A 26,476-nucleotide genomic window follows, 5' to 3' on the forward strand; every position below is an offset into this window, starting at 1 on the left:
TGGGGCGGGCCCTCGCCCGCCGCGGCTTTGGCCTGCGGCTCCCCTGCAGCGGCCAGCGCGCCCCCGGGCGCCCCGCGGCGCTCCTCGCTCTTCTCGGCTGCCCTGAAATTCCAAGAAGAAGGTCAGAGGGACAGTGGAAACGGATTCGCCTCGTTTCTTTCCTCTGTCATTCTCACCTGCCCCCCTCCGCGCCGCCTTCTTGCTCTCCCTGGGTGCTTTCTCCCCGTCTCCAGGACGACCGCCTGGGAGGCACAGGCTCCATAACTCTGGTCCCACTGGAAAAGTCCCGAGGCCTGGGAGGGAGGGACAAGGGCGCACCCTCAGAGCCACGCGGCGGGGTGGCAGGTCCGCGCGGCCCCCGCGGGGTTCCCTGGGGGTGGGGGTCAGCTCTGCCCACGCCGCGTCGCCAGCAGGAGCCCCTAACGGTGACCAGCAACCAGGCAGTGCTAAGGAAATGCGCGACGGGGGGCTGGTGGGGGTCTAATCCATGTGAAGACCCTCCGCTTCCTGGATTAGGAGGGTCCCTGATGTGAGAACCAGGAAAGAGGGGGAAAGAGGGAATGCGGGAGAGGAAGAGGAAGCAGGTGGCGCTTATGAGGAGGAACGGAGAGAATATGAGAGAAATAAGGAAATAAATTACCCTCAGAGCGCTGCTCTCCTTTTCCACTTCTGCACCTTCGCTATCCTCAAAGGCTTCCGTGGAGTTAGATGCTGTGCTGGAGAGGCCTTGGGGAAGGAAAGGGAAGAGCTTGGGCGGCTGTGGGGTGGCGGACTGGTCCCCACTGCCAGCGGCAGGCTGCGGGCGCCAGGCAGGGCCTGTCCTCATCTCTAGCTCTTACCCTCCCAGGGCCTCCTGCTTCACCTGGGCCACGAGGGGATGGATGCGTCCGTGAGCTCCAGGTTCTCTTTTCCAGCTCTGAAATGCTGAAACTGTGGCTGAGAAGAAACGTCCACGCAGTGTTCAGTAGCCTCCTTGTCCCTCCAAGGAAACGGTCATTGTCTGCGCTTCTGTGTGTGGAAACTTCCTGCCTTCCCTCTTTGTTCCTTCCTTCTCCCTCATTCCCATCCCCCTAGTTACTGAGCACTCCCTGTCTCCTTGGCAGCCTGCACCAAATACCACTGCTCTCCCAGATGGGAAAATCAGAGAAACAAGCAGGTACATCCCACCCCTCTTTCTCCAGTGAATCAATTGGCCAATCAGTTAGCCAACACTGAGTGACTACTTTGTGCCTGGTGTGACATTAGGCATTTGTCAAACTGGAAGCCTCACCGGTACCCCCGTCAGGGTCTTAGCCCTGTGTTACAGATGAGGAAACCGAGTTAATAGAGGGCGAATCCCTTGGCCAAGCTCCCCGGGCCTGTGGGCACCGCAGCTGGGTTCTGCAGCTTTCCGGCCTTTACCGCCACACTCAGGAAAGACGGGAATCGATCCTCACGCGGTCACAGATCAGGAAGGGAGACAAGCCGTGTGCATAAAGAGCCACCAGGCAGCACCCAGCAGTGGGTCAGCTGCGTAAGGGATCCCACAAGGACCTGACTGAGGGGAGGTTTCTGTTGGTGAGAATTCAGAGGGAGGCGGCTGGGGCCTGGACGCTGGGCAGGAAGTCAAGAGCAAGGGATGGAGCCCTGTGCAGGGGTGGGTGTTGCTTGAGCTTGGCATTTTCTTTTTAGTTATTTAAGTTTTAGAGTTAATTTTATTTTGTGTGATCTATGTATCTTTACCAAAAAAAAAAAATATTAAAAAATGAAAAAAAGTTAATTTTAGAGTGACATGCTCATCATTATTTTTAATTATTTTAGATTGAGTTGTTTGTTTTCATATTTATTTGAGTTATTTAATTTTTAATCATTTCATTTAAGTTTTGAGTTTTGTATTTTCTGAATTTTTTTGTTTTCAGAATTTTGAGATATTTAGCTTTTTAGTTAACATCAGAGTCATCTGAGTCCTGGCCCTGCTGCCCAGAGGCCTCCCCACAAGCTGTTCTGGGGCCCAGGGCTCCAGCCCGAGAGCAGGCCAGGGGGACCCGCGGGAGCAAGATGGGGGCAAGCCAGGCAGCCCCTTCTGGGAAATCTTCTGGAAATCCTGCCTGAGGCCAGAGGGTTTCCAGTGCAGCAGTCCCCGCGGATGGAAGCAAATCCGGGTCCCAGGGCATGACATGGGGTGAGGGGTAGAGGATAGCTGAGAATCAGCTCAGGAATGTGCTCCCCTGCTTGCTCTCCCCAGATGTGACCTCAGGAGCACCTGCAGGAAACCCAGAGAATCCTCCTTAGGTCTGTCATCCAGTCCTGGGGTCCCCTTTATGCCAGGAACAAGCTGTGAGGACAGAGAATGGGCGTAGGTGACAGGCCTGTAAGGTAGCAGTGGAGAGAGCCTCTACTCTGCCAACAGGAAGGGCCGTCCAGGCTCCCCGAACCCTAAAAGAGCCGGGGCTGCCGGAGACCACGGAGGCACGGCTGGGAGCCAGGGGGTGCCGGACGGGGCTGCGAGGCCCCCCTTAGCCACAGCACCCCGCAGCCTGCGGGGGCAGGGCTGGGGCAAGGCGGGACCTGCAAGGCCTGACCAAGTTCCAGGCTCTCGGAACGTACAAGGCGCCTCGGGGTGAACGACTGCTGGGTGCTGGTGCTGCTCTCCCTTCCCTCCTGCGGGCCCTGCAGAGAAGCACGGGGTGGGGTGGGCTTCAGCGCCAGCCATGGCTGAGCACAGGGGGACCTCTCAATAGCTGGTGAGGGTTGATGGAATTGTTCTAGGTGTCCTCTAGAACAATCTCTGCTACCAGGTAAGGATTTGCCTGAGCTTGGAAAGAGGAACAAGCCTTCGAGCTCTGCCACAACCCTGATTCCGCCTCCCTTCTCGTGGTCTCTTAGCGTGGCCTCCGACAAAGAAGAGAAAGACAAAGGGTCCACCTTGGAGAGTCACACAGCAGGCAGGTTGGCCTCCTCAGCTGTGGTGCTCCAGGAGGGGTGACACCTGCGCACCCCCAGGGCCACTATTTAGTCCAGTGCAGGGTTCTCCAAACTCCTTAGACTACAACCCACAGAGAGATGAAAATTGTACATCCCGACACAGTGAACACGTGTAAACACATTTATAAAATCAAGACAAAAGCTTTATGGAACATTTATGCTCGTAATATGCGAAGTTCCCTTATCTCCTATCCCATTCGGTTCCATTCTGTTCTTTTAAAATGCTGGCCTCAGCCCTCCAAGTTGATCTTATGACCCACTAACGGCCTGTAGCTTGCAGTTTGAAAAACACAGAAGAGGAAGGACAAGAGAGGAAGAGCAAGGGAGGTGGAAGGACACAGGGGAGGATGAAGGGGGAGATGACCGGAGACAAAGGACAAGGGTGGAGCCTGGGTGGGAGGTGGGAGTTCACCCACCGTCGATTGCCTCGTGAGGAGGCCGTTCATGGGAGAGTCTCCTCTAAGACCAAGTGCAGCCGCCCTGGGGGCTTTCCCTAGCCGCAACAGTACCTTGTTTGTCCTGTATGCCCCGAAGCTCCTGGAAGCAATCCAGAAATCTTAGGCCTGCCAAACCTTAGAGAACAGCCCTCAGTCAACGCAGCCTGTTCTCCAGGGAGGGCAGCGCCGCTCAGCTCGCCAGGTCAGCTGGCCAGCAGGCACTATGTGCCCAGCTCTGGGCACAGTGGGGACGCTCTCCTGGCCCCAAGGCGGAGAAGGAGCTGAGTCAGGGGAGGACCGGGGTCTCTGACTCCTGCACAATGCTTCCTCCCCTCAGGCAGCCCTCGAGGCTCAGCTCCCGGAACTGCCTTTTGCTTCATCTTAAGTCATTTCCATATTTAATTCCTTCTTTTTGGATTTACCAGCCACAGGGTCTGTGCTACCTTTGGTATTAAGGAGGCAGCACCTAGTGGACTCCCAAATCTGCTCGGTGTCTGGCAGGTAGCAGGCATGTGAGTGAATAAACAAGAGGCCCGTTCGGTGGTAGGAGTCGGGGATTTGGACTCAGTCAAACTTGAATGCAATTCTGATGTTGCCAGTCTTGGGCAATCTTGGTAATCTTGGGCAAGTCACTTAACTTCTCTGAGCATCTGTTTCCTCATCTCTAAAATCGGGATTATAATATCTATTTTGCTGTGTTGGTGTGAGTTTTCGGAAAAACCTTCATAAGTGCCTGGCACATTATAGGAATCCAATATATAACACCTATTATGATTATTATTAATAATAACTACAGTGCTCAAGAGAGGTCATTGCAGATGTGCTATTATTTACTCACATGTGGGAAGGATTTGACTGCCATTATCTTCAGCCTCAGAAACACCTGATTGAGGAAACAGATGTAAGGTTAATGAATGGCTTTAAAAAGAAACAGAGCACGTGCACACACATACATACACATACACCCAGAAAAACCAAACAAAGCATAAACCAAATATTCAACTTGATTACAGCAAAATTTTAAGTACTAGTTGTATTATTGAAAAATGGGCAGAACAACTCTGGTCTGGGCTCATGTCCAGCTGTGGTTTAGGAAGATATAACCCTGGGTCTCTGGGGCACTCCCAGTCCATCGGCCAGAATAGACATGCAGAGTGTTGATAGAGAAGGACAAGATGAATGGGAAAGGCAAGCCATGAGAATTCACACCTGTGAGGGGTAGATTCTTTCTTCTCAGCAAGTGATTCTTTTTTTAAAGATTTTATTCATTCCCGCCCCCCCCCCCCCTCATTGTCTGCTCTCTATGTCCATTTGCTGTGTGTTCTTCTGTGTCTGCTTGTATTCACGGTAGGTGGCTCTGGGAACCGATCCTGGGACCTTCCAGAGTGGGAGAGAGGCAATCATTGTCTTGCGCCACCTCAGCTCCCTGGTCTGCTGTGTCTGTTATTAACTCTCCTCTGTGTCTCTTTCTGTTGTGTCATCGTGCTGCGCCAGCTCTCTGCATAGGGCAGCACTCTGTGCAGGCCAGCACTCCGCATGGGCCAGCTTGCCACACAGGCCCACTTGCCGTCACCAGGAGGCCCTTGGTATCGAACCCTGGACCTCCTATATGGTAGATGGGAGCCCAATTGCTTGAGCCACATCTGCTTCCCAACAAGTGATTTTTATAGCTCATATACCATAAATCCAAGTTGGTTTAGGGAATTTAATCGTGGCATTTAGTGTTTGGAATTCTTAGTTGTTATTCTGCACTAACAAACTGGAGAAAATTTATTAACATGTGACCCTATTAGTGAATTTCAATTATACAAATCAGAACACACAGTTTTGGTAAATTGCAGACTGGAGAAACAAAACTCATGTCAAAAGCAATGATTTTACTCTAAATTTGTCATTTCTCATTATTTCCACTAGATGGCGCAACAGGACCACTATAGCTTCCCCCACCTAGTTCAGAGGCAGCAAATCACCCTTTAAAATTTGTTTTTTTTTTTTTAACTTTGACAATGAGGATTTATTAATTTATAAGCTTACAGTTGAGTGTCCAAATGAAGGCATCATCAGGAGATGCTTTCTCCCCAAGTTGCAGCTTTGGGTGATCAGGTATATGGCAGTGTCTAATCCCTCCCCTCTCCTCTGTGCCTCATTGCTTTCAACTTCTGCCTTCAGAAGCTTCCTCTCAGCATCTGTGTTCCATTGTCATCCATAAATTTTTAAATGGACAAACTATATCTTTTCCTTCAAATTAGATTTTTCTCTCTTCCTTAAAGTTGTGCACAACTTTTTAAAGCACCATTTCTATCATGTGAACTAAAGTAAAAACACATAATTTTCACCCTGCCTTGCAGGAGTTAAGCCACAGGGTCACTTTTTTTTTTTTCTCGCCCCCAGTTTTTCTGACTTTTTACACAGGGTCACTTTCTGGCTAACCCATCCCAGCAGCCCTCCAGACTCAAGACAAGGGGGGGGAGTCTCCAGGATGTTTCCAGACGTACTAGGCTGGATTAGAATCTTTTGCTTGGTGGTCCAGAGTGTAAACTCGTGCATCTAGGCTAGTCTATACCTGAAGTGTACATTTCCTTTGCAAACCTGTCTTTGGATAACACGACTCAAATCATTCCTTAGCATTCAATTAATTGCTTTTGGGTTCCATTCATTTTCAGGGTTCATTTTTTGGTGTATTTTCTGTTGTCAACATCCCCACCAGTTCATAGAGCAGTTTCAACTTGCTGTCTTAGACTCTCAGAGCTGCTGGAAGCTGAGGGAAAAGAAACTTCACAACTGGGCAGCCTCACAGCCTCTTAGCTCAGCAACCAGCTGCCCTCATGTGTTCTGGGTTGGAAAAGACCCAAAGGCAGGTGGTTGGGGAGAAGCACGAACTGATGTGTCTAGTTGGATTTAGTCAAAGACTTGCCCATTTTATCAGAGATTTAATGGGAATTTTAAAATAAGATTAAAATATTAAGCCCCCAAACTGTAAGCATAGTGTGGTTGCAATTTTGTTTAAAAATGTCATTTCCCTAGGGAAGCGGGTATGGCTCAACTGATAGAGCGTCCGCCTACCATAGGGAGGGCCCAGGGTTTGTTCCCCAGGGCCTCCTGACCCGTGTGGAGCTGGCCCACATGCAGTGCTGCTGTTGCGCACAAGGAGTGCCGTGCCACGCAGGGGCATCCCCGCATAGGGTGCCCCATGCGCAAGGAGTGCACCCTGCAAAGGAGAGCCGCCCTGCGTGAGAAAAGTGCAGCCCGCCCAGGAATGGCGCTGCACACATGGAGAGTTGATGCAGCAAGATGACGCAACAAAAGAGATGCAGTTTCCTGGTGCCGCCTGATAATGGAAGTGGACGCAGAAGAACACACAGTGAATGGACAGAGAGAGCAGACAATGGAGGGGGAGGGGAGAGAAATAAATAAAATAAATCTTTAAAAATGTCATTTCCCTAGACAAAAAGTCTGGGAGAAAATATTAACAGTGATTATATCTGATTTGCATTTTTCTTATTTGTACTTTTCGGTATTTTCTAACTTTTTGACAATCAATGCATGCATTCCTTTTATAGTCAGAAAAGGAAGCAAAAATAGTTAAAATTAACTGTTCAGTCTCTAAAATTACCCGCTCTCTCACCAGAATACTGTGTGCTAGAACTTTTCTTTATCTTAATATGGCAGTACATGGGATGATCATGAACAACAATGAAATATTGAAAATAATAAGAATAATAGGTTTATCTAGACTTAAAAGGAAATCCCACAAAGATCAGCAAATAAACAACCCTTACATAGTACACTAAATCCTTCCGTCCCAGGCATTAGAGCAGGAACACTCGAAGACCAGAGGGGCCAGAGATGAGAACCGCAGAAAGGGACCTGTGGCTCTACAGGCTTTACAGACAGACTCTTTCTATGCTGCCTCGGAAGAAGCTGGATGGGTTATTCTCATTTTATGTGTCTGTCACACCTGCAGGGCTTTGCGAATCAAGGACAAAGCTGAATTACAAATTAAAAATTTTCAGCACAATCTAAGCTAGGAAAATATTAACTAACTCCTTTATTTTTACCGTCAGCTGCCAGAAAGGCTGTTCAATCAATAGCATCAGAAAGAGTGTGCCCATTTGTTCTGTGACCATCCCACACGAAATTGCTTGAGTTCTTAGAAAATTCCCACTTTCCCTCTTCTCTCACCTAAGGCCCTAAAGAGCTTGTCTTGGCGCTGCTCTTGAACCCTGCCCTGACCTCACCGTTTTGTTGCCACCTGTCTTATGTCTAGTTCCTAGAGGTGGAGACTGGAGTGGAGATTCCTGGGCAAATGATATACCAAGGGAGTATTTCAAGTGAAACCTAAAACTCTGAGAGCACAGGAAACGGCACAGAAGAAATTAAGTGAGAATGTAGGTTCAGATGAAGATTAGTGCCACCCTTATCCCACAGAGCGCTCTGGAGTAGCCTGGTCCTACAAATCCCATCTTGCTATCAGTGATATTCCTGTATCAGTCAGGCACTAGAGGCAGACCACCTCCAAGCTGTGGGGGTGGGGGTGATTGTAACAGGTATTTCTGGAACAGATAACTCATAATCAGCCAAGGAGATTCACAGGAGAAGAACCCAATGACGCGCTGCCAGCGGCGAGCACTCGGAGCTGCTGGAGGAAGGACGTGCTCTAGCGGGGATCTGGACAGGGCGCCAGTTGCATCTACTACAGTCTGGCCTTTGCTTTACTTTGATCCACAGGCTTCCTGCATTTGTTGTTCATTTCTTTGGATCTTGGTTGATCCCTATTTCTGGGGACACTTACAAGAGAAGGGTTAGTGGGATGAGCTGCTGTGAGTCAGTCCTTAGGCTTCCCTGTGGTCATCATCTCCTTCTCGCCCATCCTAGATCTCCCTCCCCCTCGTCTGGTACTTGCGCTGGGGGCATGCCTCATGGGTGTCCCAGACTCTGATCAAGCCACAGTTCTTTTCCTTCCCATTTACAGTTACAAGAGGATATGGCAGGACTGAGAGATGCCCCAGTGGATTACCTGAGACCCAACATGTTACTCTCTGTCTCTGTTAAGTAGCAGCCCCACCTTTTCATGGTGATCAGGATCAGTTGCTTCTTCCAGAATGGAATCTCCTTTCTTTGTATACTGGCTCGCTGATTTGAGGAACCCAAAGTGACCAGGTGGCAGGCATGGGTTTAAGTGAAGTAGGACTCTTACAGAGTCCCCTGGTGGAAATGTCCCCCTTGGGAGTCAACCCTTGAGATCCACTGAACCTAAAGTTGTAGGGACGGGGAGCACCAATCCCCCATGTGGGTCACTGGAAGGGGAAAAGGGCAAGATCACAAGTCCTCTCACTGCTTGGCTTCCAGATTCATATAGTCTACCTACTAGGGACACTACCATAAAATGGCCATAAAATATCATACCATATTTGGTATAAAATACCATAAAATATACCATAATATATATTTCTGATATATATTACATCCTGAAAGCTAGCACCCCATCTCCTGGAGTGTCATGCCCAAATTGCTGCTCAGCCTTGTTTTCAAAGAGGTTGTCCCACTGTTCTTTCAGGCTAGCAGTTTCTGAATGGGGAGATATGTGGTAGGACAATGGGATCCATATGTACAAGGCTGTTCCTCCTTCACTATACAGGAGTCCCTTGATCCAAAGCAATGCTATATGGTTGATCAGACACTGTGTGAGTTCCTGGATAGTGATGCTCGCTGAGACACAGTAGGCAGAAAAAGTAAGCAAGGTCAATCTGAGTCAAGGTGAACTGCCATCTTTTGAAGGCTGGAAGGGATCTGATGAAATCACTTTGCCACCAAGTGGCTTTATGGTCTCCTCAAGGGATAGTACCAAGTTGGGGCTCAGCATTGGTTCTGTTGCTGCTAAGACATCGCCATTTGTGAGACCATTATGTAGGCACTGGGGTGGCCAAGGGAGAAGCTGGTTGACACCTACTGGCCAAGTCATCCAGTCCACTTGTTTTTTTGGTACCTCTCCTACAATGGATGCTCTCTGGTGCATTAAAGCACAGTATCAAGATCCTCACGTTTTGCACTCATGCCCATAGGTCCATATACTTCTTTCCCAATCAAGTCATGCTTTATTTTTATCCTATCGTTATCCTGGTGGAGATCAGGAGGAGAGGGGGGGACATACCCTGAGAAGGGCCAACACTGCCACACTGTCGTGTGTGCTTCAGCTGAGGTTTTTGCATAGTCTTTGGGCAAGGAGGTGGGATGTGGGATTCTAGCTTCCAATAAGGAGTTCAGAGGCACATATCCAGATATGCTCTTCCCATTTTTCATGGTCCTACATCTTTCCTATCAGGGTCTGACTTTGCCTAGGAGCTCTAGGAGCCCAAAATGACCAGACAGCTGCTGTAGCTTTAAGTTACGTGAGACTTGCCTTGGCTGAGAATTCATCCTTCTCTCAGTTTTGCCATCTGAACTTCAGCTCCGGCTCTACTCTGCTCTAAGGGATGAGGGACTAAACATCAGCAAACATTCTGACTCTCCCACTGTGCTTAATAGAGCCGAGTCTGCTGTTTTCTTCAACATATCAATGATCCTGATCATTAATATTTGACCCCAACCTCTCAAATGCTAGAGACATTGCACCACCCAGTGCATCCCTGCCTAGCACTGACCTGCTGCAGCAGGTGAGCAGGACAATCAATAATCCACCTACGACCAGTGACGGGGCCTTCATTGCCAACTTGCCAGCAAAGTCACCCAAAACTAGAATCCCATCCTTTCTAGGACCTCTCCTGGTACTGTCTTAGGTCAAGTTCCCTAAGAGCAGTTTGTGCATGCAATTTATTGAGAGAGAGTTTTCAGAGGAAATCTGTAAGACAGTGAGGGCAGAAAATAGGCAGGGAAGAAGCCAGGCACAGATGTGGCTTCAGCCGAAGTCTAGCATCGGCTTGATTCCCTGGAAAACTCTGAAGCATGGACGGCATCATGGTTGTCTCACTCTGAGACAGAAGGGTGTAACCAGCCAGTTCTGTGTACTGCCCCTGGGGCAGCGCAGAGCCTTCACGAGCATTTCCTAGCCAGACAGCTGTGGCCCGTGAGGATACTTCTCAGAAGGGCACAACTGCGCGCCGTTAGCAGCTAACCTCATAGCACTTGGAGAATGGGTGCGCCAGCCTGATGTACAGGATCTGGGCAAGGTGTCCACAGCCTGTACTATACTATGTGTCACAACACAACTCTGAGTTTTTTTGAGGTGTTTGCAGGAAAGCCCAGCCATTGCAATACTATGGACCAGACTAAGATAGATGAATGAATTACTCATCACCTTGTCTAACAAGGTTCAGTGCCAACCTTCTCAAGAGCTGACCGGTTTTGTGAGCCTAACAAGTCAAAAAGTTGCCAAAGCTTACATCACTATTTTAGTCATTCTATTATCTTTGTATTTCCTGAAACCAGCCTGCATCCTTAGCATGAAGTATGTGTGTGTATGTGTATATGCACAGATAGATGGACACAATCTGCAACCAAGCCCAGGCTAACTAAATATCATCCCTTCTTCTGCTCATTCCATGCCTTTTGGGATGGGTGACCTTGAATTAGCAGGTTAGAAACAGAAGGGGAAAAAAAGGCATCTGGACAACCCACAACATTATGTTTTGGATAAAGGAGGAGTTATAAAACTATTGATTTGCCCATAACTGCTAGTGACAAGCAAATTTGTAGATTGTGCCAATGTTGACGCTTCTGTACTTAAGCAAAGGGTCTTTTAAAAGTCTCTTTAAGAGATTCTTGGCATATGAAACAAAGTTAAATACCTAAAGAACGAGATGTACATTATGACTTGACTAAGTTTGATAGGCTCAGTTTTCTAATAGTCACTAATAATCTTAAGAGTCATTGTGGAAGTCAATACATTTTTACTTATCTGAAGGGCCCCAGCTGAATACAAGAGGTGTCTTCTATCTGGGAGCCTTTCCTAAAAAGGACAGCTCTTCCAAAGAGGGAGCTCCTTCTCGACGTGAGACATTTGCCCTCTAAAGGGAAGCTGGGATGTGACAATCAAATTACCACAGTAAATCAGAGATGAAAACATGGTTTTACCTTTCAATCACCTGTTTATCTTTTTTACTTTGTGGGGCTTTTTGTTTGTTTGTTTGTTTTTACAAGTCAATCCAAGGTCTCTACAGGCAAACAAAACATAAAAATCTCATGCCCTCCAGAGATTGTGCTACACCCTATAGTGGGATGAGCCTTATGAGCATGAAAAACAATATTCAGGGACTATATTCTGTGAACCCTCACCAGCCGAGATTGTCTCGTCTTACTTTTTCTGGTACGAGGAAGAAAATAGGTCATTTCTCATTTTCCAAATATAAAATTTTATAAGGTACACATACTCCGTAATTGAGACTCACTGCCTTATTAAATGGCATTGCTATTAATATTTGCTGACCAAGACTGAACATCCAATTTTTAAGATTATGTGACCCTCTTCCAGTTTAACTTGCCATTCCGTGCTTATTAGCATCCAAGAATCTATCCTGAAGCCCGAGGAAGAAACTTTCATTAGGTAGCTTTGCCCTGGGGTGTGAAGGTCCGTGTGTGTATGCGTCCAACAACTTTTTGAGCTTTACAGGTGCACAATGCATTTTTAAAAATTTCTTTTTTTTGCTGTTGTTGTTTTCTCACTGTGGTGCACAATGCATTTTGAACTCAAACTGAAGAGATACTCAGTGTTCCACCAAATTAATTGCCTAATAGCCTAAAACTAAAATTTCAAATACAAAATTTCCAGGGCTTTTTTTATGGACAGTGATAATAGGGTAAAGTAAACAGTCTTTTGGAAAAGATAATCTTTAAATAGTCAAAGCAAGAGAAGACAACAAAAATATTCAAAGCCACATGAACACATAATCTACTTTTATGTTATTAAACTATAAAATACAAAAATGCCTCCACTTTTTTACCCCAGTCTGGAGATTCTGACTCTAGGAAAACTGAGGCAGAAAGAGGTTAGAGCTGAAGTCTTGTGGTGAAGCGCCTGTATCAAGAGCTTCTAACCTTCTCATGGAAAGCACTGGACAGAACAAGGAATAAAATGCCACCATGCAGTGTCCTTATTCCAATGCTCTCACCCCTACAACCATTTCCTAAAGAAGGTGGCTCTTTCACAGAGGGAGCTCCTTCATTTGCATTCTAGCCTAATGAGATCTACACAACTCAGAGCAGGAAATGGATTTTACACCAAATAGATGGTAGTAAATGTTTTCTTGTTCTCCCTGGCATGATTAAGGAAGGGCTACTAGGACTTAGGCATTCTCTTCCTCAGCCTCTAGGCAGCGGGTACTGCTCCACTGCTTCTGTGACCCCGTCTCCCTTGGGAACCTACCTTTAATTCCATGGGTCCCAGACACTGGGTCCTCCTTGCTGCTAGCATCTCTCTTCATATTTTCAAACCAAGGTTCAAATTCCACTCCATTGCTTTTGCTTTAGAAAATACACACAAACACTGAATCATTGGAAAAAGTGGCACTTGCACTCTTCCCTGTGTCAGGTGGGACAGTGCTGGCTTATACCAGGTTATCCCTGGAATAAAGCCTCAAGGACCAGCTTTACCCTCCTCCCCCAGCTTTAGTCTTAGACCTGCCCCAGGCTCTGTGAAGCCAGAGGAATTCAACAGGGAAAAGTGGAAGAGCAGCCACGTGCTGGATTATAGAGTTAACATCCAACTGGCTGCAAATCTTCAAACGCAAGAGATGAGGAGAAATCCCCTTTCATCTTCTCACATCTCAAAAACTGTTTCTCTGGCTCACTGTAGCTCTTTTCTTCCATCTTTTCTAGCCTGGAATTCCAACTATTACAGTCACTCTGGGTAAGTTTAGTCTAATGAATAAACACTGCTGGGCAGGCACTGGAGGTCCAAAGATGAATTCGATGTGCCCTGAGCTAAAGCTCAGCACTCCTTGCTTTGCTAGTAGAGTACTTTGCTAGGCTGGCCTGATTGTTCAAGGAGCTCCTTTTGCTTATTTGCTGCACGTTTACTGAGTTTCTAAACAAGCACCAGACACTAGATTAAGCCTGAGGGCAGCTAAAATGAATAAGACAGCCTCCAAGCCCGAGAGAAATTTAGAGTCTAATAGAGAGAAACACTTGAACATCAAAAAATTATGATTAGCATGTTGAGCACTGTTGTAGAGATACTCTCTAAGAGCGAGATGCAGAGAGGAGGAGACTCAGCAGTCTACCAGACAGTCCTCACTCCTTCCCATCTCCATCATCTCTTTGGCTTAGGGCCTTGGGTAGCTTCATTGGGATCAGGCCAAAAGAGGCCCCCCAAAACTAAGCAGGCTCCTGTACCTGAGCTGGGTCACAATCTGCACATTTATTCAACAGCATTCATTGGGTACCTCCTGAGTGCCTTGGAGACAGAGAGGAATTCTAGATGGGAAAAGTTTATAAGTAGGCAGGACTAGATAGGATAAGGAACACCTTATCCCAAGCGAGGACTTAACCCCGATAGAAGTGTGAGTGATCTTCCTCCCAGATAAGGAGGAAAGAAGGGAGGCAGCTCTGTGACAGAACAGCCTGGGGAGGGGTGAGGGAAGCTAGAAGGGCTAAAACAAGAGGGTAGGCGGGTCAGCAAAACAGGAGGCAGGGCAGCCCAGGGAGGGGAAGGGGAAACAGGCCTAGAAGTGGGGGTTCTCATACGAAAGCTCAAGGAAACAGCCAGAAACCAGAAGGGCCATTTAGGGAGGTTTCACAATGGCAGGTATGATCTCAACTGGCAATGGAGCAGGCCAGGACAAGGAAAGATACCTGAGGCTGGCAGTGGGGATGGGGAACTGGTATTTCCTAAAAATTGGAAATCTCTTGTCATAAGCTAAGTGTTAAAAATAAATAAATAAAAGTAATCATATAGAATCAATGTGAACTCTCTGCAAGGTTTGATGCTTCTTTTAAAAGTATCTGTATTCCTTGTGATCTATTAACTTTAATTTTAAAAAATTTTTAAAAAAGAAAAAAAAATAAAAAAATGTCGAAAACTGTTAAAAAAAAAGAATGAGATTGTATATCAGTGCTTTCAGAGTTGGAATTTTATTTCTTTTGAGTGAAAATAAATTTTCATCATTTTGTTATAAAAATAAAAAAAGTATCTGTACTCACCTAGTGCTTGCTTCAAACTGTAGAGTCCCTTGGCCTGAAATTAAAAACAACATCAGCACTGTCAAGTTTAAGCCTATATGAATTGATTTTATATATATTGATCTTATACATTCATATAACACAGGGAGAATATTATAAAAGTATATAGAAGTGTATATATATTGCTTGGTCTTATTTTCCTAGGAATTCAGAAAAAGGTTTTGCATCCCTGGCTCCCTTGGTCCCAGAATCCTCTCTCACTTCACCGGCCCATCCTGCCGAGCTCCCAGCATGCCTTGCTCCTGAATCCATCCAAGTTTTGCCCAGCTAGCTCTGTTAATACTGAAGTAAGGGTTAACAGTGTGCCCATGAATTGCTCAATTTTCTCCCCACTTGAGCCCAAACTCTATAACTTGGTGGGGGAAAACTCACATGCGCCTGGGACGATGATCACATTCTTTATTCAGGTGTTTCCCTTGCTATAACAGAAACACATGCTGTGGGACCGATCTCCAGCGGCTCCCCGTTGCCTCCAGCGGCATAAAAGCCGATGTCCAGCCTGATAGCTGAGGTCTGCCACCTCCTCTCTTAATCTCACTTCTCTCTGCTTCATCTGTGACTCTCACAAGCTTGTCTCCAAAGCCTTGCTGGATATGCTCACTTAGAGGCTGCTCAGTGAGGTGCAAAGCTCCCTGGCTCCACCTTTACGACCCTGTGACTGGCAGGTGTTGGCACAGCTGCTGGGACAGGGCTGTGGCCTTGACTTCCCTGCCTCATGCTCGGGTTCTCTGCCAGGACTGGGGCTTTACCTTCTATCCCATCTACTGGGCTCTGCAAAGCTGTCTGCAGCCACTGCCCTCCTTGGAGGGTTGGATCTTTCCTTGCAATTTCCCTAGACCTCCCAGTCACAGGTGGTCATGCCATAAACCTAGAAGCCCAACTCCAGTGCCGCCTCCTTCCTTGACTTGTTGGGCTGCTGTGTTCCAGCCATCAGTTACACTCTTCTCTTTCCAACTCAGACCCTATCTGGCTGGGCCATACCCTCTGGGTTCAATGTACTCTTCTACCTGGTCGCCTCCTAGAGACCCTGTGTCCAAAGCCACATTCATCTCCCCCTCCCTCATCTGTTCCCAGGGTCCTTCCTGTCCACTTGGAGGCCCATGGTGCTGAGATTCCCTTATGTCTTGCCCACAGAGCACCAGAGTTATCATGCTCAACAATCCCAAAGACTGAAAGGGGTTTAAGTTTCTGCTAAAATGAACCGAGGTGATAACGCTCTGCGTCGGAGCTTTGTAAAGTGCTAGACAGATGTAAGGCACTAATGTTCCTGATCTTGGAGCCTTTGAAACCACCCTCCCTCGGGTGCCTGGATGCCCTTGAGGCGGCACTCTGCCTGAGTCTGAGTCCTTAGGGCCCGGTCCAAGGCCCTGGCTCCCGCTCTCACTCCCACAGTCCACTGTGGGCACCTCTGAATTCTTAGAGCCCTTGCTGTTTGCACCACTTATTAGGACATTTTACCAGCCCTTGCTTGGTGGACCAGGCTCAGGAGAAGCTGATCTTGCTGCCAGCCAGATGTGTGAAATTAATCTTCTGTTCCCACAGCTGCAAAGGGAAAGAGCTGAGCTAAACACCTCTGGGCCTACCTTTTAGTTCTGAAATCATAGAAGAAAATCTTTGTGACTTTCAGTTAGACCAAGATTTCTTTTTTTTTTCCCAAAGATTAATTTTTTTATTTATTTCTCTTCCCCTCCTCCAGTTGTCTTCTTTCTGTGTCTATTTGCTATGTGTTCTTCTGTGACCGCTTCTATCCTTGTCAGTGGCACCGGGAATCTGTGTTTCTTTTTGTTGCATCACCTTGTTGTGTCAGCTCTCCGTGTGTGCGGTGCCATTACCGGGCAGGCTGCACTTTCTTCTGTGCTGGGTGGCTCTCCTTATGGGGTGCACTCCTTGCGCATGGGGCTCCCCTACGTGGGGACACCCCTGTGTGGCAGGGCACTCCTTGCACACATCAGCACTGCGCATGGGCCAGCTCCACACGGGTCAAGGAGGCCTGGGGTTTGAACTGCGGACCTCCCATGTGGTAGGCGGATGCCCTATCCATTTGGCCAAGTCTGCTTTCCTAGACCAAGATTTCTTAGGCATGACATCAAAAGCATGAGCAATGATTTTAAAAATTGGACTTTATCAAAATTAAAATCTTCTGCTCTTCAAAATACATTCTTAAAAGACTGTAAAGATAAGCCATACGCTGAAAGGAAATATTTGGAAATTGTATCTAATAAAGGACTTGTATCCAGGATTTATTTAAAACAGCTCCAAACTCAACAAAATTATGAGCAGAAAATTTGAACAGATACTTTGCCAAAGAAGATATATGGATGTCAAAGAAGCACAAGAAAAGATGATCAGTCATTAGTTTCTAGGGAGATGCAAATTAAAACTTCAGTGAGATACCACAACGCACTTATTAGAATGTCTAAAATTAAAAAGGCCAATAGTACTAGGTGTTGATGAGGAGGTAGAGCAAGTAGAATTCTTATACACTGTTGTGGAAATGTAAGACGCTAAAGCCACTTTGGAAAATTGTTTGGCAGTTCCTTAAAAAGTTAAATACACTCCTACCATATACTCCTACCACATGGTCTAACCATTATACTCTTAAGTAATTACCTAAGACAAAACAAAATACATGTCCATACAAAACATTTACTCAAATATATATAGTAGCAGTATTCAAAATAGCCCCCAAATTGGGGAGCAGGTGTAGCTCAGTTGTTTAAGTGCCTGCTTCCCATGTACAAGGTCCTGGGCTCAAGCCCCAGTACCTCCTTAAAAAAAAAAAAAAGCCCCAAAGTAGAAATAACCCAAGTGTTCATTGATGGGTAAATGGATAAAGAAGTGGAGATGTATCACAAACAATGGAATACTACTCAGTAATAAAAAGGCATGAACTATTGATACACAAAGTAACATGGATAAATCTCAAAATAATTACGCTAAATGAGAAAAGCTAGACCTCAAATCATACTGTATGATTATATTTATGGAATTCTAGAAAATGCAATCTAATCTATAGCAACAGAAAGTGATTACATGGAAAGCAGTGGGGGGGGGAGCAAGAGGAAACTTTTAGGGGTGATGGATGTGTTTCTATCTTGATTGTGTTGATGCTTTCACAGGTGTGTACATAGATAAAATGTATCAAATAGTACACTTTTGTAATAAAATTGTAGTATAAGGCCTCTGTCCAAACATGTAAAAAAGCTAAAATGCATATCCCCAAGCACTAACCCTGGTTATTCTAATTCTATAGTTCTGGGGTGGGACCTAGGAGTCTGCATTCGTAAGAAGCCCTTTAAGTAAATCCCATGCAGGCAGTTCCCAAGCTACCCTCTGAGAAATACTGATCTAGAGAGTAAGGATTTCTAGAACTATCTGGTGACTAGAATGTTGCTTCTGGTAAAAACAAGTAAATTTTCTACTAGAGCTGGCATAGCTTTCTGTTTTATATCTCCAGGGCATGCATACTCAATTACTATAACACACATATTTCATACAGTATTAATAATTCAAAAGCAAAGGTAAATAATTGTTTTTCCCATTTTACTTTTATGCAAACTAAAATCAACCTATATAATCTTGTTACTATTTCCTGGCAGATGCCTACAGTTGAAATCAAGAGCCTATTTTACTTGGTTGTTGTGACAGAAAAATGCTGTGGTAGTTTCCTACCACACTTCTTAGGTTTATCTTTTTCCACATCTTACTCACACATCCTCCTGACCAGCTAAGGATCAGAGAAGAGGCAGGAAGAACATGAAATCGTTGTACTCCTGCTAAGTCTCTGAAGATAAAGTTTATTTTTTCATTTTTACAAAATTTTTCTCACCACACAAACCATTGCTGGCATAAATGATGAGAGAAAATTTCCACACAAGACTGGCACTTTTTTTTTTTAACCCCAGCAACATTACCTGAAGGAAATATTACAACTCAATTGATGAACTGTGGTGTGGATTTTCCCACAAAATATTCCTGCTGTTCTGATAATGACATTGAAAAAATCAAATGTAAAAAGTAAAACCTGTTCAAAGATGATTTTTAATTATTAAAAGTATAGCCAATAACATCAGTGAGAATGGTGGAGAAACAACCTTCACAGATTCTTTCTTCCATAAAAGCATGGAGAAAATGGGCGAAAATTGTCAGCAGCAACTTTTTTCAGAACTCTGGAAAGTGACCAAGGATTATAGCAATCCGGAGAGCATTTATTCAAGGAAAACAGTTGAATCTGAGTAAGAACAGTGAAGCTTTGTGGTGTTTTAGCCTGCCCCCTTCCCACTCATCCCACCTCCTCTCAAGCTCTGGGGTAGCTTTGCAAACCAACAATCTGTAATTGTGCAGCCAGTAGCCTGGAAGCCATGAGAGTGGGTAGGAGAGGGCTGGAGATTCTTCAAAGCCTCATTCCCAAAGAATGACCTGTCTGACAATTCCATGGGAAGCCCCACTTGCAAGGTTATCGTTATTAGACCTGACTCAGAGCTTGCCCAGTATGAAATTGTGGAAAACAATTACAGGCAATTTGTTTAACAGCTTGGCTGCCACAAGCATTGGAAAATGGGGCAAATAATTGACTAACCAAAAAGTTTTAAAAGTTTAAAAGGAAAAACTTGGGAATGAGATGCCCCTAGGGACTCTGAATAGCTCCAAAATACTCCTGGGAATCAAAAAGACCATATGCATGCTTTGGGCTCTGCACATGCTCAGGAAAGACCTGAGAAAGTCCTAAGGTTTCATGGAACCCAAATGCCCATCAAGTGATCAATGGATAAAGAAATAGGGTGCACCCATTGAGTTATAAAAAGGAATGAAGTACCGACACATGCCAGAGCATGGAAGAAGCTTGAAAAAATTATGCTGAATGAAGGATGCCAGACAGAAAGGGCCACATTTTAAAAATTCCATTTATATAAACTGCCCAAAGAAGAAAATCCATAGAGACAGAAAGCAGGTTGGTGGTTGTCAGAGGCTGGGGGAAAGAGGAGAGAGAGGAATTGACTGCTAATGGGTTCAGGGATTTCTTTTTGGGGTGATAAAAATGTTCTGGAAATAGCGGTGACAGTTCTGATACTGAGCAAAAATGGGTTCCTTCCCCTGGATGCATCTTTAAAACCAATTTCCAAGACACTGGGGTTTCAAAGAGAGAAAGAGTTTTATTGGTTGAGCAAGCAATGGAGCACAGTAGTCTCATGGCCCCAAACTGCCTCCCTGATCTGCAGAAATTCTAATTTTTACATTATCAGGGTGCTAATGAATAACGGAGGTGTTGCTGAACACAGGTTCCTTTGTTAATAAATATTAAAGAGCTAAACAGGACAGACAGGGGTGGGTTAGCAAACCTGGGTCAGTTGCAAGGATTTGGGATAGGGGTACACAGAACAAAGGTCACTTACAAGGTCTTTCATAAAGATGTTAAACAGAGGTGGGTGGAGTGGAAACCATCCCACTAGTAAGTGGCCATGAGGGTGAGCTCAGTCTAGTATTACCATCCCAGTAGTAAGCAAACGCAAGGTGAGGTTAAGCCTAGAGCAACTATAAACAAGGGTGGGACAACTCCAGCCAGCTTCAGTAATTTCAGGTATTAATCTTTTGGTATTTTATAATATAAAGGCATCTGTATAATGACCTAGTAAGCATAATTATTTGTTAATTCTATTTTTATTATTCCTGTTTTTTTAGGAGATACCAGGGGTCTAACACACAATCTTGTGAACAGACTACAATCTACTGAACTGTACACTTTAAAAGGGTGACTTTTATAGTTTGTGAATATCTCAATTTTAAAAAATGTAGTACAACTTTTGAAAGGTAGTATTGGCCATTTGAATCTCTGTTGACATTTTCTTGGATGGCTTTGGGATTTTTTGACTGAGAAAGGTGATCTTGACAATTAGGCATGTGAGGGAGTACAACTAAAAGGGACACCTGTACGTACACCCACAGACAAAATACCTGTTCTACCTAAAGCATGCACAGGTGCTTTGCTTCCAAGAACTTGTGAAAATGTGGCCACGGTTAATTTCCTGGCAAACCATATTCTGAAAATAGCCCCAATCTGCACACCCTTCACAAAGCTGAAATCAGTATAACTCTCCAGACTGAAGTTAGCAGAGGTAATACTACCTTTCATATTGTTTTGTTGTCCCATCAGCAATTTACTTATTTCTGAAAACCAACAATCTTTGATTTCTTTTGAAGCAGCCTGCAATTATAGATAAGAAAATACTATGAAAATGGGATCATCTTGATCATCTTGACTATTGATTGCACAGCTCTTTATCCTCTAGGTGACCTTTAAAACAGCAAGCTAGAGAACACTTGTCCAGTCATGGGAACACAATAGGGAATGAGTAAAGGAGACCTGTAAAGGCCTGAGCTTTACCTGCAGGATGTATTTCTCAAGTCCATTTTGGTTGGTAAGTTCAAACTTTTTGTTGCTCCCCCTTCCGAGCTGGCGAATTGAAAGTGTTGTCAACTATTACCAAAAAAAAAAAAAAAAAAGAGAGAGAGAGAAATGCCCTATACCATTGTTTTCTGATTTTAAACTTGTCTGCAGGCACTCTAATCCTTCCCACCTTTGACAGGCTCTCATTCCATCTTCCTTTCAAGGGTTTTGCTTTCCTCTGGGTATGGCCCCAAGGCAGCATAGAATACAAGGTGGTACAGGGTTATCTGGTAACACAGACTGTGTCTTTAGCTTAGGTAGAGCTGTAGCCTGAGAGCTTTTGGTAGAGAGATCATCTCCCCTTTAACATCTAAATATTTTTGAAATCTCCACATAGTGGCTTAATTTTGTATCCATTAAAAAACACAACCAACCAAGGCTATTATGAATAACAACTTCAATCACGAGCACCTGGATACATTAACAATGGTATGTGTGTGTGCATGAGTGCGTGTTTGTGTGTCTCACATGTGACATGAAACGTTTTCCACAGGCTCCTTGAGGCCAGGGTGACGATGCATCTCACAGTGGTAAACCAAGGTGCCCCACTGAGAAAGGCAAGTGGAAGTTGAGATACAGCCCACACGCTGATCTCCAACACCTTCACCCTTCTGCCTGAAGGAATGAGGGTACTTTTCCTACTTAGTTTGTCCAGGCAGGCTGACACACGGTCCCTTGTCTCTATTCAGCATAAAGACGGCTTCTTGCCAGCCCTGGCCCTGCCTGCTGACTGAGTTAGACAGGCCCGGGCGTGGAGTCTGGCTCTGCTGTTGGGCCTTTGTCAAGTTAACCCCCCTTCTCTAAGTTTCGGGTTCTTATCAATAAGGATAATAATCTGTCTCCCTTTAGAGTTGGGGTGACTCGCCCCTTTACCTTCAGAGATTTCTTATAGCTGTAATGAGGAGATAGCCCCTGGTGGCCGGGCTCCATTCGTATCTTACAGAGTACTAGTCCCCTTTCAAATAGATAGATTTGCCTCTGGCTGGGTTTAAATCGAATAAAATCCTTCATCTTATAACCATCCTTGTGAATCGTCCAGACGTTGAAAGGGCCGTGCATCAACAGCTTGCCCAGTCTTCCGATATCGTCCTTTTGGAAACATAGACACACAAAGAAGAAAGTTGTTGAATTACTTGGCAGGGAAACTCTCAAGAGTCTGTTCTCAAATTATAGAGCAAGCTCATTTGAGGTTTACAATCTTAAAAATGCCACTCAGGCTAATCTGTTACTCAACCAAATACACAATTTTGTGAGCCTCACCAATCTGGCACCATTCAATTTGTAAAATAATATACATAAAAACCATGTTAGAAGTACTTTGAACTGAAGATATTGGCACACTGATACTTTACTTTGTAACTAGTTTTAGGAGGTGGAATTCCATTTCCTCTTGACAGTCTATTACTAAGGGCAAGAAATTAATCTTTTAATTATGTTCAGGAGAGCCAGGTTTTGCTGCATTATGGACCAATGATAATTCTTCTGTTCCGTCTCCATCCTCATTCCTGCCTAGGCATAGGAGAACCTGAAAGCATGAGGTTTGTTCTGGAAAGAGAGAGCTCAGTACGACATGATGCCCTCACAAGACGGTAATGGAAACAGTAATTAAATTCAACTCTGAGTTTGCCGGAGTGAATGGACAGTGCAAACATAATCTCAAGGGACAGATTTTTCTAGCATTTATTTGGCTTGAGAGCACATACTCTGAAGCCTCTGCCTCAACCAGGAAGCCTGCCTTCTCGTACATGCCTGTCTGAAAGTCCAAATGAGCTAACCCTGCCTTCTTAGAGCTTCCTCGGAAGGGTGGTGGAATGAGAGAGCAGCTGGGAACCTGGTGGGTAGTTTATCTGGTATTTTCCAAAAATTAGATCCCTTAAAAGCTGGTATTCAAGAATTTAGTTCTCTGAATTGAAGCACCAAAAGGAGAACATTATTTGAACAGGCCCAGGTCAGAGAACTTTCCCTGACCCACTGCGGCTGAGAGAAATCCCTACCATTTCTGAAAGGGGGTACTACAAAGACATGCATTATTTATAATTGACCTGGCATTATTTATGGCGGGTTTATATGTTAAGCAAATTGTGAATATCTTTCTAAACAGGGATTGACTGTACCTCTAAAATTAAAAAAAATAAAACTGTAAGAGCAGTAAATGTCCTTGGCAAACTCAGAAAATTCCTCTGGTGACTGTGGCATATTTTCCGTGCTAGTTTTCTCCTTTTGCTTTGTAAAGTTTCTAGTATAGACTAAGATGAATGAAAGACTTGAGGAGTAAAGTGCCCCGAGCTGTCATGCCTTCCTCCCCGTGTTGTGTGGGCTTAGGTGATCGTACTCCTAGAGGAGTCCAGGACTCAAATGCAACTGCAACTGCATCACCTTTAACGAAGACTTTCTCCTGTAGACCCATTCAATTTGTACTAAATGTGGACAAAATAACCCTGGAAATGTGGTTGCATCAAGGCAACTGGCAAAATAGCTGCTTATATTTGCCACACGAGTAACTGTTATTAGTTATTTCTATTTTAAACTGTACTTATAGCCCATCCGTTTCAAAAATTTGATGCAGGAAAAAAAAAAGATGACATGGATGTACACAAAATCCATACAGTAAAGCCACGTAAACTTGCCACGGACTTGTGTGGACCTTCTGATAGGCATGTCCGAAAGGCAAATGCGAAGTCATTGAGAAAAGCATGGCAATTCCTGTTAAGACATGAGAGAAACTTCTTCCATTGGTCCTCATAAAGGGTCACCAATCAAATACTGAGCAACATCCCCAACCACATCCCACAATGGACAGTTTAAGGCATTTCATGTAAAGGTGTTTCTAAGAACACATTTGGTGAGTGTAGTGGCAGCATTTCATAGCACAACTATAAAAGGCCAGGAAAATGGGGAGGGGGCCCAGTGGGTCCAGGTCCACAACTCTCTGGTGACCTCAAGGAGGGATGATGTCAGTTAAGGTGTCCACTAAGGCCATGGGCTGTTGCAGAGGTAAACCTTAGGCCACGGTGCTTTTGTACCTTATCCCTGCTGAGCTTTCTCCCTCACCCCCTCACGGCCACAGTTGCTTGTACCTTGGTAGGCACTTGACCAAATAGGTTATTTCAGAAAGTGGCCAGCAACTGACCACAGGGTCCCCAGTGTAAAAATGTGTGCCAGGAGGCTAAATGGATCCTCTCTGAACTGAGGAGACGTTTCATGAGGGGACAAGTGGTGGAAAAAGTGATAAGGAAGTAAGCTGTGAAGAAGATGAGTCACCAGAAATGACAAGAAGAGGAAAAGGCACCAGTGGAGGCAAAGAACTAGTCAGGGAGTGGGGAGAAGAGGGAGAGCAGGCTGGGAGGGTGTACTTGGCAAATGAAAGAGCACACAGGTGAGGATCCTGGCTCCCTCTCCAGCCAGGGCGCCAGGGCTGCTGTGGATCCTGAAGACATCCAGCATCTACCTCTGTGAGCCCCAGCTCCACTATTGTTCCTGAGTCTGTGGGTCAGCTTTTCTAGTAAACCCACCATCACTCAAGGTCATTAGAGGAATTTCTGGGTCTTTCACGTCTGGCTGAACCGGTTGGGCAGCATACCCTCTGTGTCATCTTCCATAAACTTTCTCAGGACTATACTTGTGATGGGATGGGATTCTCAACATTCAAGGCCCGTTCTTCCAGTGGGCCGAGAGCAAGGGCGTGTGCCGTGCTCACTTGGAGGGCAGGCTCACACATGTTACTCTCAGCCAGGACACGGGCCTCCAAAGGGAGGCGGGAGGAGGCGTTCCCCCAAGCAGGACCCAGGTGAACCTGTGGCCATCCTTCAACCATATACATCTTTTTTCTCCAACCAGTCTGTAGTAGGTCCCAAGGCCAGAGACCATGTGCACACACTCATGCAGATACTTGCCCCCTAGTAAATATTTATTCACTTATTGGCTGAGGCCCATTTGGTGGGAGCTGGGGAGGAGGGACAGTGAAACTAAATGCCCAGCCCTGTGAGGGAGCCCTGACATAATTAAGGGATTAATTCCATGATACCTCCTACTCAGTTTTTCCATCAGCGACATAATAGTGTGGTTATTACTTTGATGTCCTGAAGAACCTGATGTATATGACCTCAGAGATAGAACCCAGGGGCTACCCCAAACAAATAAACAAGTGACAAGTCAGATGGCCTCCTCCATATGGGAAATGAGGGGAAAAAACCAGATAAATGCTATCATTTTGTTGACTAGACGTTTTTTAGGTAAGAGCTCTGACATAAGAATTTAAAATGTGACTTCTCTGATCAAATAAGGAATCTGACTGAGAGTGAATTTTGTGAACTAGGCTTCAGAAAGAGATTTCTCTTGGGTGCCCAGGTTTTCAGCCCTGGCAGTGACAGTTAGTAAGACAGAGTTGTGCATTTCTTGCAAAAAGAATCAGGAAGCATCTGGATATGTGAATCAGCACAAAGCCTGATCCAGAAATAAAAAGCAGAAGCTGGGGGAGAGACAAAGCAGTGATCACAACAGGCAGAAACAAAGGGGTCCTTTCTTGTCCAGCCAGATCAGGTTCCCCAAATAATTCAGCTCTTCGGGGGTTATCCACACCTACTGGGTGCCAGGAGTGGTGCTAGGTGATTCGTTCTTTGTTTACTCTTCACAACCACTGTATTAGTCAGCCAAAGGTGTGCTGATGCAAAATACCAGTAATTGGTTGGTTTTTGTAAAGGATATTTATTTGGAGTAGGAGCTTACAGATACAGATAAAACATAAGTTACTTCCCTCACCAAAGTCTATTCACATGTTGGAGCAAGATGGCTGCTCATGCCTGAGAGGGTTCAGGCTTCAGGCTTCCTGGATTCCTCCGGGCTCAGTTCCTCCGTTTTCTCTACAAGGTCAGCTGTAGACTATCAGGTGAATAGCTCTATCCCTCTCCCCGGGCTCCAGCTTAAGACTTCAGCATCTCAACAGACTTCAGCTCCTACAATCTGATTTATTGGACTCACCTCACTCAGCTAAGATGGAGTTGAAGAAGGACAACCACCACACCATGGAGCCTAGAGTGCCTACAACTGAAAGCAGGAGGATTGCATCCAGTATCCATGTGGAATCTGAGCCTCCTCTTGACATAGAGATGCCACGGACATAACCAATCCAAGGTCCACAGAGAAAAGGTGGCATTGGAGTGGAGTGGGAAAAGTGGACATGGTGGCTGATAAGGGTATGGGGAATGGCAGGAAGAGATTAGATGTGGAGGCGCCTTTGGGACTTAGAGTTGCCCTGGATGGTGCTGCAGGGGCAATCACCAGACATTGTAAATCCTCCCAGGGCCCACTGGATGGAATGTGGGAGAGTATGGGCCATGATGTGGACCATTGACCATGAGGTGCAGAGATACCCAGAGATGTACTTACCAAATGCAATGGATGTATCATGATGATGGGAGTGAGTATTGCTGGGTGGGGAGTGGTGGGGTGGGGGTGGTAG

At 45.5% G+C, this 26,476-nt stretch overlaps 1 protein-coding gene across 4 annotated transcripts in view; it reads right to left on the bottom strand.

Annotated features, from left to right (window-relative positions):
* Nucleotides 1–202: 202 nt before the first annotated feature.
* MCF2L2 (MCF.2 cell line derived transforming sequence-like 2) overlaps nucleotides 203–26,476 on the bottom strand; it is a 330,371-nt gene continuing 304,097 nt past the window's right edge. The window contains exons 23-31 of one of the 4 annotated variants that reach the window (XM_071214651.1): nucleotides 21,892–22,107; nucleotides 20,956–21,048; nucleotides 20,697–20,775; nucleotides 14,535–14,568; nucleotides 12,760–12,857; nucleotides 4,240–4,284; nucleotides 863–936; nucleotides 641–726; nucleotides 203–293 (exon numbers count right to left, since the gene is read on the bottom strand). In XM_071214651.1, coding sequence (XP_071070752.1) covers nucleotides 643–726; nucleotides 863–936; nucleotides 4,240–4,284; nucleotides 12,760–12,857; nucleotides 14,535–14,568; nucleotides 20,697–20,775; nucleotides 20,956–21,048; nucleotides 21,892–22,107 — 723 coding nt within the window. In that variant the 3' untranslated portion in view covers nucleotides 203–293; nucleotides 641–642. Of the gene's footprint in view, nucleotides 294–640; nucleotides 727–839; nucleotides 937–1,759; nucleotides 2,315–4,239; nucleotides 4,285–12,759; nucleotides 12,858–14,534; nucleotides 14,569–20,696; nucleotides 20,776–20,955; nucleotides 21,049–21,891; nucleotides 22,108–26,476 lie in introns of those variants that run through there. The other 3 variants (XM_058295404.2, XM_004464613.4, XM_004464612.4) reach the window with 3 other exon arrangements.

This window comes from Dasypus novemcinctus, chromosome 4 (genome assembly GCF_030445035.2).
Source record: "Dasypus novemcinctus isolate mDasNov1 chromosome 4, mDasNov1.1.hap2, whole genome shotgun sequence".
Classification (NCBI taxonomy): domain Eukaryota; kingdom Metazoa; phylum Chordata; class Mammalia; order Cingulata; family Dasypodidae; genus Dasypus; species Dasypus novemcinctus.